A 10905-nucleotide genomic window follows, 5' to 3' on the forward strand; every position below is an offset into this window, starting at 1 on the left:
AAGAGAGCAGAGATGTACTTCAAAAGGAAGCCAGAGTTGATAAGCTTTGTTGAAGAAGCCTACCGGGAATACAGAGGATTGGCAGAAAGATATGATCACATTTCCGGGGAGCTGCACAAAGCAAATCATACCATAGCAACTGCTTTTCCGGAGCAAGTCCAATATGCAATGCTGGAACAGGGGGATGAAAATTTTCCGAAAGCAATTACCCCTAACGATCCCATAAGATTCATAAGCCAATAGTAGATGGCTTACTAAATAAAAGAAGGGGAAAGGCAACCATCCATGGAGACTCAGACTCCACTAAGGAGCAAAACTCCAGTTAATAGAAAGAAGGCACAAGAAGAGATAACTAAGCTTCAGAAGGAGGTACTTGTACTTCAGACTGAGAAGAATTCATCAAAAGCTCATATGAGACTGGGGTCGCTAAATATTGGGAAATTGAGAAGAAGATTGTGGAGATGCTAGAGGATGCTTACTGTCTGGAAGATGAGTTCAATGCTAGCGCAGTGGTTATCGAAGACAATGAAGCCCGGGCATTGATGACAGCAACAGCACTTAAGTCCTGTGAGGATGCTATATTCAATTTGCATGAACATCAGAACAAATCAATGGAACAAGAAATACTTGAGTCAAGTAGAATTAAGGCTTCTAGAGAGAAATTGTTGGCTCTCAAGAGGGAGTTGGGCAAATTTCAAGTTGAGAACACAGACAATGCTGATGAAAGCACACAGAAGAAGTCTACCATATTAAATGAGGATGAAAAATGTTTTTCTTTCAACAAAGAGAGGATACCGCTGCAGTTACTTTGTGAGAAACTAAAGATATATCTAGAAAGAGACCCTGATAATTCTGTGGAGGACGTTTCAGAAAAAATTGATGAGCTTGTTAGCAGAATCACCAGTTTAGAGCTTGCAGTTTCACAACAAACTGCAAAGATCCATAGACTGCGTTCGGAAAACAATGAGCTTGAGAAATATCTGTTGGGCTTGGAAGAGGAAAAGATGATTCTGATTAATGAATTGAATGGAACAAGTAACAAGCTAAAGCAAGCTGAAGAGCAGTTAAATATAGTAGAAATTCTTGGGAAAAATGTCCAAGACGAAGAAATTATTCTGTGTCGAAATATTAACAAAGCCTATGATAGTTTCGTTGATGTTTCAGGAAAGCTGCAGTTTCTTTCCCAAGAAGACGATGAACACATTGAGAGTGGATACTTGGAGGATGAGATTTCATCTAGTGATGAACTGATAGAATGTGAGGACAAGGAAGTGACTGAAATTCATGACCAAAATGAAAATTCATTTGAAGAGATTCATGTAACTGAAGAACACTCTATCAAAGATCACACAAAACTCAATTCGGGCTCTGAAATTAGTAGCAATTGTTCAGCTGAAAACCTAACTGAGCAAAATGAGTACATGTTCAAAGACTCATCAGGAACAGGTGTTAACTTTGATAATAGCACACATACTGACCGAGAAGCTCAATTCGAGGAGAAAGAGATTTCTGTTGACTTGTACCATCTACTATTAAATAGTTTAGAAGGTAGAGAAAAAATTCTGTTAGCTGAGTACACGTCAATCCTTCAACGCTACAAAGAGACGAAGAAAAAGCTCTCTGAAGTAGAGAAGAAAAATGAAAACTATCACAAGGAAATAATGACACTGTTACAGGAGTTAAACAATACCAGCACTATGAAAGATGAGGAAGTACAATTGCTAAAACAACAGATTGAATCTTCAAAGATGAATCCAAATGTCAAGATTCCATCTGAAGCTGGAGAGTCTAGTCACAGAAATTTTGAAAGCTTGTCATGCTTCCCTAAGTTCAACATAGAGAATACAAACCTTCAATGTTCTCAGATGATCGATGATGCAAATATTGCATCGACCAGGAGAACATGCAAAACAAAATTTGTTGGAGAACCAGGAGGCCTGATTGCAGAACATATAAATCTGCAGTTCAATGACAAGCCAAAGGACAGTTCACCTATTGAAGAGAAGTTCAGAAGAGGCATGGATGATTTACTTGAAGAGAACTTACAGTTTTGGCTAAGGTTCAGTTCATCATTTCAGCACATACAAGAACTGCAAGCCCAATTTGAAAATGTACAAACTGATATCAAGAACATGAAGGATATTATAGCCCAACGAGCAAACAATGGAACCTTCAATGATCAAGTTCCTCAATCAGACTCTGTCCCCGTAGCCTCAAAGCTAAGAGAACTGAAGACTGAACTCCAAATATGGCTGGAACAAAGCATATTCTTAAGAGATGAGCTAGAAACTAGGCTCTTATCACTTTGTAGCATACAAGAGGAGATCAACAGAGCTACCGAAGCAAATCAACAATCTGAAGAATTCCAGCTTTCTCCTTGTCAGGCTGCAAAGTTCCAAGGAGAAGTTCTCGACATGCAGCTAGAGAACAACAAAGTTGCAAATGAGCTACAGGCGGGACACGACCATGTTACGCATCTTCAGGCTGAAGTTGAGAAAGAATTGACTAAACTTCATGTGCATCTTGAGCTGCCTCGATTGAGAAATAACCGCCCTCTTCCCTTTAAGCACTTCCACAGTAGGACTAGAACACCTAGTAGAGTACCATTAAGGTCCTTCCTTTTTGGTCCCAAGATTAAAAAAGAATCTGTATTTGCATGCCTTAATCCAGCATATCAAAGAAATTACAGTGATCTGAGGGCAGGATTTCGTTAAATGGATAACAGATAGTTCCTTGTTAGTTATATTGATGTTACGAGTTGTGCTCTAGTCTTTTGTGAGAAAAAAGATTGGTTTGCTTTGAACAAACCTGCAACAGCATGTTTATGCTATTATTACAGCAGATATGTTCATGAGTTGTGATGGTGATATGATCAAGTAAATCCTCTCTACATCAATCATCAGGATCGCCGCCAAATTGCAGCCAGATGATCTGGATGCTTTATTATTGTGATTTAGGTGCTGGCCCAGAGAGGTACCAATGATACTACAGGAGTTGCTAAGCAGGTCAGGCTACATAGATATTTATTATTCAACCAGAAGAGACTTGTTTGGATATAATGCTGGGAGTCGTTTCTTACTTGATGGCCGATATCCAACTAAGCTTTCATATGTCGAAACACAAACCAAATCACTAACCACTAAGTCAGGAGTTTGTGGTACTTTGAAGTTTTCACAGATCTGATGGAGCAAGTAAAGACCTTGGCTGGGATCTTACAAATGATGGCTCCACCAACACCCCAGTTCCACTTTAGCAATACCAGGTGCCTGCCTCTCCCTAAGTTGCTATGTTCATATCAAGCATGCAAGGATCCATACAAGAGAATTTGTTAGTGCAAAATAATATAAATCATTCAAAATAAATTTGCCTTCTACATTATTAAAAGATATATGAAAATCAAACAGAAAATATAATGAATCGAAATGAATAAAATTATGAAAAAAGTGGATAACAAGCAAGCAAAAAATTCACAATTTTAAAGTAAAGATTTGAGACCTTTTCAAGCTAGTTTATATGATCTTCTACTCTTCAGCGAAAGGTGGTATCCTCCACCCAGCGACCTCACATGGTCGGTCCCACGATCATCTGTGAGGAGATAAATCGAGAAAATGCAATTGACCATGACGGAGGAAAGCATTGCTTTGGTTTCGTCGAGATTTGACCTTTGTCCACTTCAACAATTCTGCTTCGTCGTAACCAACTCAACTATGCTCCGATGACCTAATCTTCTACTCCAACAATATAACTATTGTTGCTCGACTACCATCTCATTAGTGTGGAGGTCTATTATGTCTTTTCAATGTTGAGCGACATAATAATATTATACCACAAATATGAAATTACAAAGGATATGGGAAAGGCATTATATCTCATGATTTGAAATTAAATTTTATTCTTGGTGCATTGCCAAACTAACTTTACCAATCATGTTTACAGAGCCATAGTACCAACAAAATACAAGCAAGAGTCCAACCTTGACAGCTTCAAATATTCCATGTTAATGAGTTCATAATTCCATTATAGAACAACCATTCAGAACCCAGAAACGTAGGAACATCTTACAACACAGTGCTATACGCAACCGACACAGTAAACAGAAACCCAAAGACAAATGTCTTAACTTTTAAGATGAAAAAAGTGCACTTTTTCGTTCCCCTTAACTAAGGTGTTGGATGTGCAGCACCGTTGGCCTCCAACTCGGCCGCGTAAACCTGCCCATATTCTCCCTTAGTGTCGTCGTCCTCCAAATAATCAGCTCTTGCATTTAGTGTCAGAATCTGGCACACAAGCCAAATGAGAGAGGCATCAAGGGCAAGGAATGCTGCTCCACCAAATAGGCCAGTCTTGGCAGTCGAACACTCTGTATCGAGATTATAGTGAACATTGCGCGAACGGTGCAGACCTTCTGCGATAGTAGCCCACAACATCATCCCAAGTGCCACACCTGAGACAACTCTGAATCAAACAACACTAGCTATGAGAGAGTTACAATGAAGGCCACAGTGCAGGAACAGTTGAATGAAAAATACTGCAAATGAAAATGCGAGTTTCAATATTGTTGGAAGAAGGTTGTCGTCGAATGAGAACTTGCAACTGTAGGAGTTCTGATACCATTGAGAACTGTCTATCTTTTTTTGAGTACACAATTCCAGGGCTTGACTTTAAGCTATCTTTGGCTAAAGCAATGAGACTAAGAATTTTATGAGAGAAGTTCTCAGCATGTGGTTGAGAACACAGAAAGAGCAAGCCATACGACAGGTAACCTCATGCATACGAGAGAAATAATCAAGGCAAAAATTTCAACTAACAGTATCTGTAATACGAGCCCTAGATGCAAATAAACATGGTTCCCCACCCGCCCAACTTAGGTTTCATCAAAGAACCCTATTAGTGCAAGAAAAAAGTCATCTTACTCTGCAATAATGAAGAATATAACCAGTGAAAGACTCTGGGATAAAGCTTGAACTGGAACTGTCTTTCCTTTGTATGGAAAATAGACAGCAACATGCCCTGCTAAAGCAGCTAAAAAGAGAGTCACAACAGATAAACTTCCCAAAGCAATTGTTGGATCATTCGGAAACTTGCAGATGACAACACCCTTCCCTTGAATTGGAGTTCCAGAAGCAGGCTATAACAACGAAAAATGAGTCACATGAATAATCAAAATTTGGGACATGAAAAAAAAATGAACATAGCATAAAACTGTGCAATTAACAGGACGATATGATGTAATTAAGACATACATAGGCCTTTGAAAGAAAAATAACTTGATGAATAGAAACAATTCTCTTTCAATAAAAAGGGTTGACAAAAACAAGACCGGAGGATTCCTGAGCTGAAGAATGCCCATAAAATCTCAAACATACTAAAGAGATTAAAAAGACCTTTTTATTTTCTGCAATGACGCCAAAAATGAAAGACAATATTCCAAAAAAAGCAACAGCCAGTGCAATCTTTGTAGTTTGGCTTACACCCATCTCCTCAATACTCCAACTCCCTGCCATTAAATAACAAACGACACCTTGAGTATATGTATCTTCAGTAGCTGTAAAAAAGCAAATAATTTTTTTGAACCTTCTTAATGATAAGATAAATGGCCTATGAACAAGTGAAGGTAGACTCCCTCATGACAAAGTAATTTCATAGTCAGCGAATGGATAATTGAAACAGTGAAGAAATGGAGTGATACTTAAAAACCACTGTTTCTATTCATATCTATTGGTGATCATCATTAATTTTTTGGATGTTCATATTCTTGCATTGATTATGCATATAAACCAAAACACCCTACAGCCTATTGAATACTTGTCATATCAAGAAACATAAAACTGCTAGATTGTTAATTTGTTTCATGATATCCTTTCAATTAATTTTTGGCTACAGAGTTAAGTAATCTTACAAATCTCTAGTTTTAACTAGCTCATACAACAATTAGTTCTTAGTCTTTTGCGATATAGTAGACTGCTCAAATACCAAAAGAGAAAATGACATTTTAAAGCCTATCCCTCGCCGTACAATTTTTTGAAAGACAACTATTGAACTCGAACAAATGCAATAGCTGAATGTGAAGCAAGCACTTGTTTGCGATGTTGTTGGAATAGAGTGAATATACTAATGCAACAACTATCAAATGTTCCAATTCAAGAGCAATTCAAGTGCAAATAAGAAAGCCAAACTTGAAAGGTAGTAAACAAAAAAAGTCAAAGCAAGAAAAGGGACAAAAAGACTGAAATAAGGAGTGCAAAAACGAAAGAGAAGAGAAGCCTCAAAATTTTAGAATCACCAATTAACTGGAAAAGGGGGGAAAAAGCTACTTATTGCAGCAAATATGAATGCATTGGATGCAACCCTATCGAACCGTCTTTAATCGAATGGAGAATTTGAGGAAATCTTCAAGCCCGTAAAAATCTGAGTTTCACAGTTTCACTAAAGAAAAGCTCGATCAGCTTTAAACGAAAACTCAAAGCAGATCTAGTCAACATCCACTATGTTTTCCCCCTTCAAAAGCAACGCACGAAGCTCAGAGGAAACCGAAGCTACTGATTAAACTTGCGGTGAAGAAGCAAAGAAACAAGCAGCAGAAAAAGGAGCAAGGTGAGAATCCCATACCTCTCCGACTCAGAACCCCGGCGGAGAAAACGATGCAGGAGAGGGTTGAGGAAGATCACCTGGAGCGTTGAGAGGAGAAATAACTACAGGAACGGGAAGCGTAAACCAAAGAGAACGGTAACGACAAGGAACCACGAAGCGCACAAGCATATCCTTACGATATTTATTGCTTTTTTAAAATTAATTTTTATAAAAATTCGATTCGGTATTTGAGAATTTTAATTTTTTTTTAAAAAAATAATTAATTTGATTCAATTTCGATTTTAAATTTTTTTTATTTAATTAAATCAAATAAATTAAATTAATTAAAATAAAAAAATAATTTTTAAAATTTTAAATAAATAAATTTATAAACTTCTAATTAATTAATAAATTTTTATAATATTTAAAATTTTTAATTAATTAAATTTTTATCAAATTAATTAATATTTTATCAATTCGATTTATTCAATTATTATTTAAAAATTCAATCGATTTAATTAATTTAAAAAAATTTAGTTCAATTTCGATTAATTTAATTTTAACTTAATACTCTACTACTTACGAGGATATTTTTAAAATTTAAAATTTTAATTTTTAAATTATACGATAATAATTTTTGAAATTTATTTTCCATGCGTTATAATAAATGGAAAACGTAATGCACAGGGTATTTATTAATTTATAGGACAGAAATCGTAAAATAAAAAATAGGGGACGTTGACTGGAACTTCGTAGATTGATGTGCAAGTCGTACTATTTTTAATTGGTCGTCGTGTTCTGCTTTCATAGACGAAAAGGCAAGTTAGTTCATTAAATAAACTTTACAATATTATCTCATAATTTATTGGGCATTTTCTCCCTTTTAAAGTTGATTATTAGATATTCGAATCGTTAAAAATTTATTTATATTCATTTAATATATATAATTAGATAAATAAATAAATTTAAATAATTTATTAAATTAAATAAATAAATTTAAATACATATAAGTCTTAATATTTATTTATGAATATAAATTATGAATAATATTCATGTAATAAAATTTTTATCAATATAATAAATAAATAAATTTATATTATCAAATATAATAATCAATTAAATTAATTTAAAATTATAAAATTTTTAAATATCAAATAAATTTAAATCGAGAACTCGTAACATTTAAACAAATTAAATTCAAACTTGTAAAAAAAATCAAATTTCAATAATTATTTACTTAATTTATTTTATATTTGACTCGACTTAATTATCCTATCAAATAAATTTGAATACTATAAAATTTTACTTAGTTTCGTTTGATTCGTTTATAGTGCTACTGTTGAGATTTCATATTTTTATTTTATTAATAGCATATTGAGGTTTTTCTTTCTCAATATATGCTTCGCATCTAACTCAGAGAAATGCTCCGCTACGCGCCAGCTTCCTACGCACCCGTGCGCGACACCCCCGACCTCCAGCGATTGCCGCCGTCGTCGCCACGTCGTCCGGCCACTGGAGATCGCCGCCCCGGGCCCGATCAACGGTTCACTTGCAGGCGCACCATCCGGCATCGGATTCCGGCCGGATTGTGGCCGGAATCCGGCCGAATTCGGCCGGAAATCGCCGAATCGCAGACCTGGCCACTGTGGGCCAAATCGCGGCCGATTTCCGACCAAATCGCGGCCGGAGACCGGCCGAGGAAGGACCGCTGGCGGTCGACGTTCCTTCCTCGATCGGTCTCCGACCGCGATTTGGCCCACAGTGGCCAAGTCTACGATTCGACGATTTCCAGCCGAATTCGGCAGGATTCCGGCCACAATCCGACCGAAATCCAGTGCCGATCGGCGCGTCGACGAGTGGTGCGTCGACCGACGGTGGCCGGACGACGAGGCGGCAGCGACGGGTCGGCGCGAGGAAGCACTGTGCATTCCCACTTTTGGACGGTTCGATACTCGGGATCATGCGTGATGAACGGTGATGCCGTTGTCGCACACGGGCGCGTAGGAAACCGACGCACAGCGGAGCATTTCTATATATATATATATATATATATATATATATATATATATATATATAAAAGCATCGATTATTTAGAACCTTTTACATGGTTTATATGACATTTTTTTTGAGTATTTAATAAAGTTTTAATTAAAATTTAAAAAAGGATCATATATTAAGTTTGATGAATTTAGCAGTTATATATATTGTTCCGACCAAATACCAGGGGCAATCAATCTATCATTCAACGAATTACTGACATATACATTCCTCGAAGATAGACACCCAAAGAGATAAAAAGACTTGAAAAACACTCAAAAAGAGAGTTAGATAATACCGGAGTGAATCCCGATAACTCACTCCGATGCTCAAGTTAAGATTTTACGTAAGAAAAGAGTTTAAATGCTTAGAAAAATTAGAATTGATGTGTGCATTTCTGTACCTATGGGTATGAACCTTTTTTATAGAATTGTTAATGTCCGTTTAAGATATATTCCAAAATATCCGTTTAGTTTAAAAAGATTATGATTGTTCATATCTTTTGGAAATATTTTTCTGGAAGAGACAGTGCTCCCTAATTGCGCGGGCCAACCGACTCCTGGGATCAAACAGACTCTAAGGTTGGGACTTAAGGCCAGGATAAGGTTGATACGTAATGTTGAGTAAATGCCGAGGTCGAAACTCGAGGTTGAAACTCGAAGCCGAGATGAGGTCGGTTCGTGATGCCGAGCAAGTGCCGAAGTCGAAACTTGAGGTCGAGACTCAAAGCCGAGATGAGATTAGCACGTGATGCCGAACAAGTATCGAGGTTGGAGCTCGAGGTCGAGACTCGAGGTTGAGATGAGGTCAGCACGTGATGCTGAGCAAGTGCCGAAGCTGGAGTTCGAGGTCAGGACTCGAAGTCGAGATGAGATCGACACGTGATGTCAAGTAAGTGTCGAGGTCGGAACTCGAGGTCGAGATTCGAAGCGAAGATGAGGTCGACATGTGATGCTGAGCAAGTGCCGAGGCTGGAGTTTGAGGTTGGGACTTGAGGCCGAGATGAGGTCGACATGTGATGTCGAATAAGTGCTAAGGTCGAAACTCGAGGTCGGGACTCGAAGCCGAGATGAGATTAGCATGTGATGTTGAGCAAGTGCCGAGGTTGGAGCTCGAGGTCGAGATGAGGTCGGCACGTGATATCGAGTAAGTGCTGAGGTTGGAACTTGAGGTTGGGACTCGAAGCTGAGATAAGGTCGGCATGTGATGCCAAGCAAGCGTTCAGGCTGGAGCTTGAGGTTAGAACTCGAGGCCGAGATGAGATCAGTATGTGATGGTGAGCAGGTACAGAGGTTAGTCCCTAGACCTTAAGGACGACTACTATCAGAACCAGAGGGGTTTAGGTTCATCAATTACTTGTCTCTCGAATATTATCTAATCTTTCTTAATGACTCTTCTCCTTCCTATTTTACAACCACATGATGTTCCAACAGCAACCATGTACAAGTTTAGAGACTCCACAATATCACAAGCCTCCCTAATTAGTCTAGTTGAAAGAGGCATAGTCCGACTGACTGGAGTTGCGTTTGAGTCGTCTTTATTCAGTTCTAATGAGCTGATAAGGGAAATAGCTTACCGATTGAATCTCTATTTACAAGGGGCTAAGATATCATCTTAAATGCAAATCATATGCTACCTCGCTTATCGACCTTATCATTGTTGTCTTTAAGATGGCGACAAAGTGTATGTTACCTTCTTCGAGCCACGTGTGTCCCATGTTGTTTAATGATACTAAAAAATTATCTTTGCTGACGTGGGCATAAATCGGAGGGTCTTGCTAATATCTCGCGTACTTGATCTTAGCATCAAACGATTGTTTTTGAAACTTCGTGTTATTTGAAAAGTCCTCAGATTCAACCATCAATGAAGGCAATCATAAGTTGATTTTGTTTAACAGGCAATACGATGTGACAGTTAGAACAAAATCTCACCATCCTTTAATTCCATCCAATGACCCGTAGAGTGGATGTAACAATCCTATTTTTCTATAAAAGCATTGATCGATCTGTGCCGCTCTTCATCGTTTTCGTCTTCCTTTACATTTCCTTCTCCTTCCTGTGTCCAGCGAAAGTCATAACTCTGTAAGTCTTCATTCCCGATTGTTTTCCTTCTTCTTCTTGTCTACCCTTCGTGTTTCTCTATCTTCAATGGCCGCAAGGGACACTTCACTTCCTTGGTATGAAGTACAACGTTTGGGCTATTCGGTAGGTGATGACCTACTGCTTTGAGAGCAATATGACATTCCTTCTGATCATAGGATCAGAATCCCCACGGCAGAGCACCGTCCTCATGAGCCAT

At 38.0% G+C, this 10905-nt stretch overlaps 1 protein-coding gene and 1 pseudogene across 1 annotated transcript; one reads left to right on the top strand and one right to left on the bottom strand.

Annotated features, from left to right (window-relative positions):
- The window catches only part of LOC141826223 (protein NETWORKED 2A-like), a 22190-nt pseudogene extending 19293 nt beyond the window's left edge, over positions 1–2897 (top strand).
- A 1077-nt stretch (positions 2898–3974) lies between these two features.
- LOC141841544 (uncharacterized) lies at positions 3975–6738 on the bottom strand. The gene is made up of 4 exons (XM_074729713.1): positions 6610–6738; positions 5385–5497; positions 4914–5128; positions 3975–4455 (listed from the first exon to the last, which is right to left on the bottom strand). Exons 2-4 carry the CDS (start codon positions 5475–5477, stop codon positions 4161–4163), a joined length of 603 nt encoding a protein of 200 aa, XP_074585814.1. The 5' UTR covers positions 5478–5497; positions 6610–6738; the 3' UTR covers positions 3975–4160.
- Between the last annotated feature and the right edge of the window lie 4167 nt (positions 6739–10905).

Source organism: Curcuma longa, chromosome 1, assembly GCF_044706935.1.
Source record: "Curcuma longa cultivar G26 ecotype Majalengka, Jawa Barat chromosome 1, ITB_CL_G26_1.1, whole genome shotgun sequence".
Classification (NCBI taxonomy): domain Eukaryota; kingdom Viridiplantae; phylum Streptophyta; class Magnoliopsida; order Zingiberales; family Zingiberaceae; genus Curcuma; species Curcuma longa.

Excerpts from the sequence above, each read along its gene's own strand:
- LOC141841544 (XM_074729713.1), bottom strand. The coding sequence starts at position 5,477 with ATGGGTGTAAGCCAAACTACAAAGATTGCACTGGCTGTTGCTTTTTTT. Across the intron at positions 5,129-5,384 it reads TCATTGCAGAAAATAAAAAG|CCTGCTTCTGGAACTCCAAT; the intron begins GTCTTTTTAATC and ends TCGTTGTTATAG. Across the intron at positions 4,456-4,913 it reads ATATTCTTCATTATTGCAGA|AGTTGTCTCAGGTGTGGCAC; the intron begins GTAAGATGACTT and ends TGTTTGATTCAG.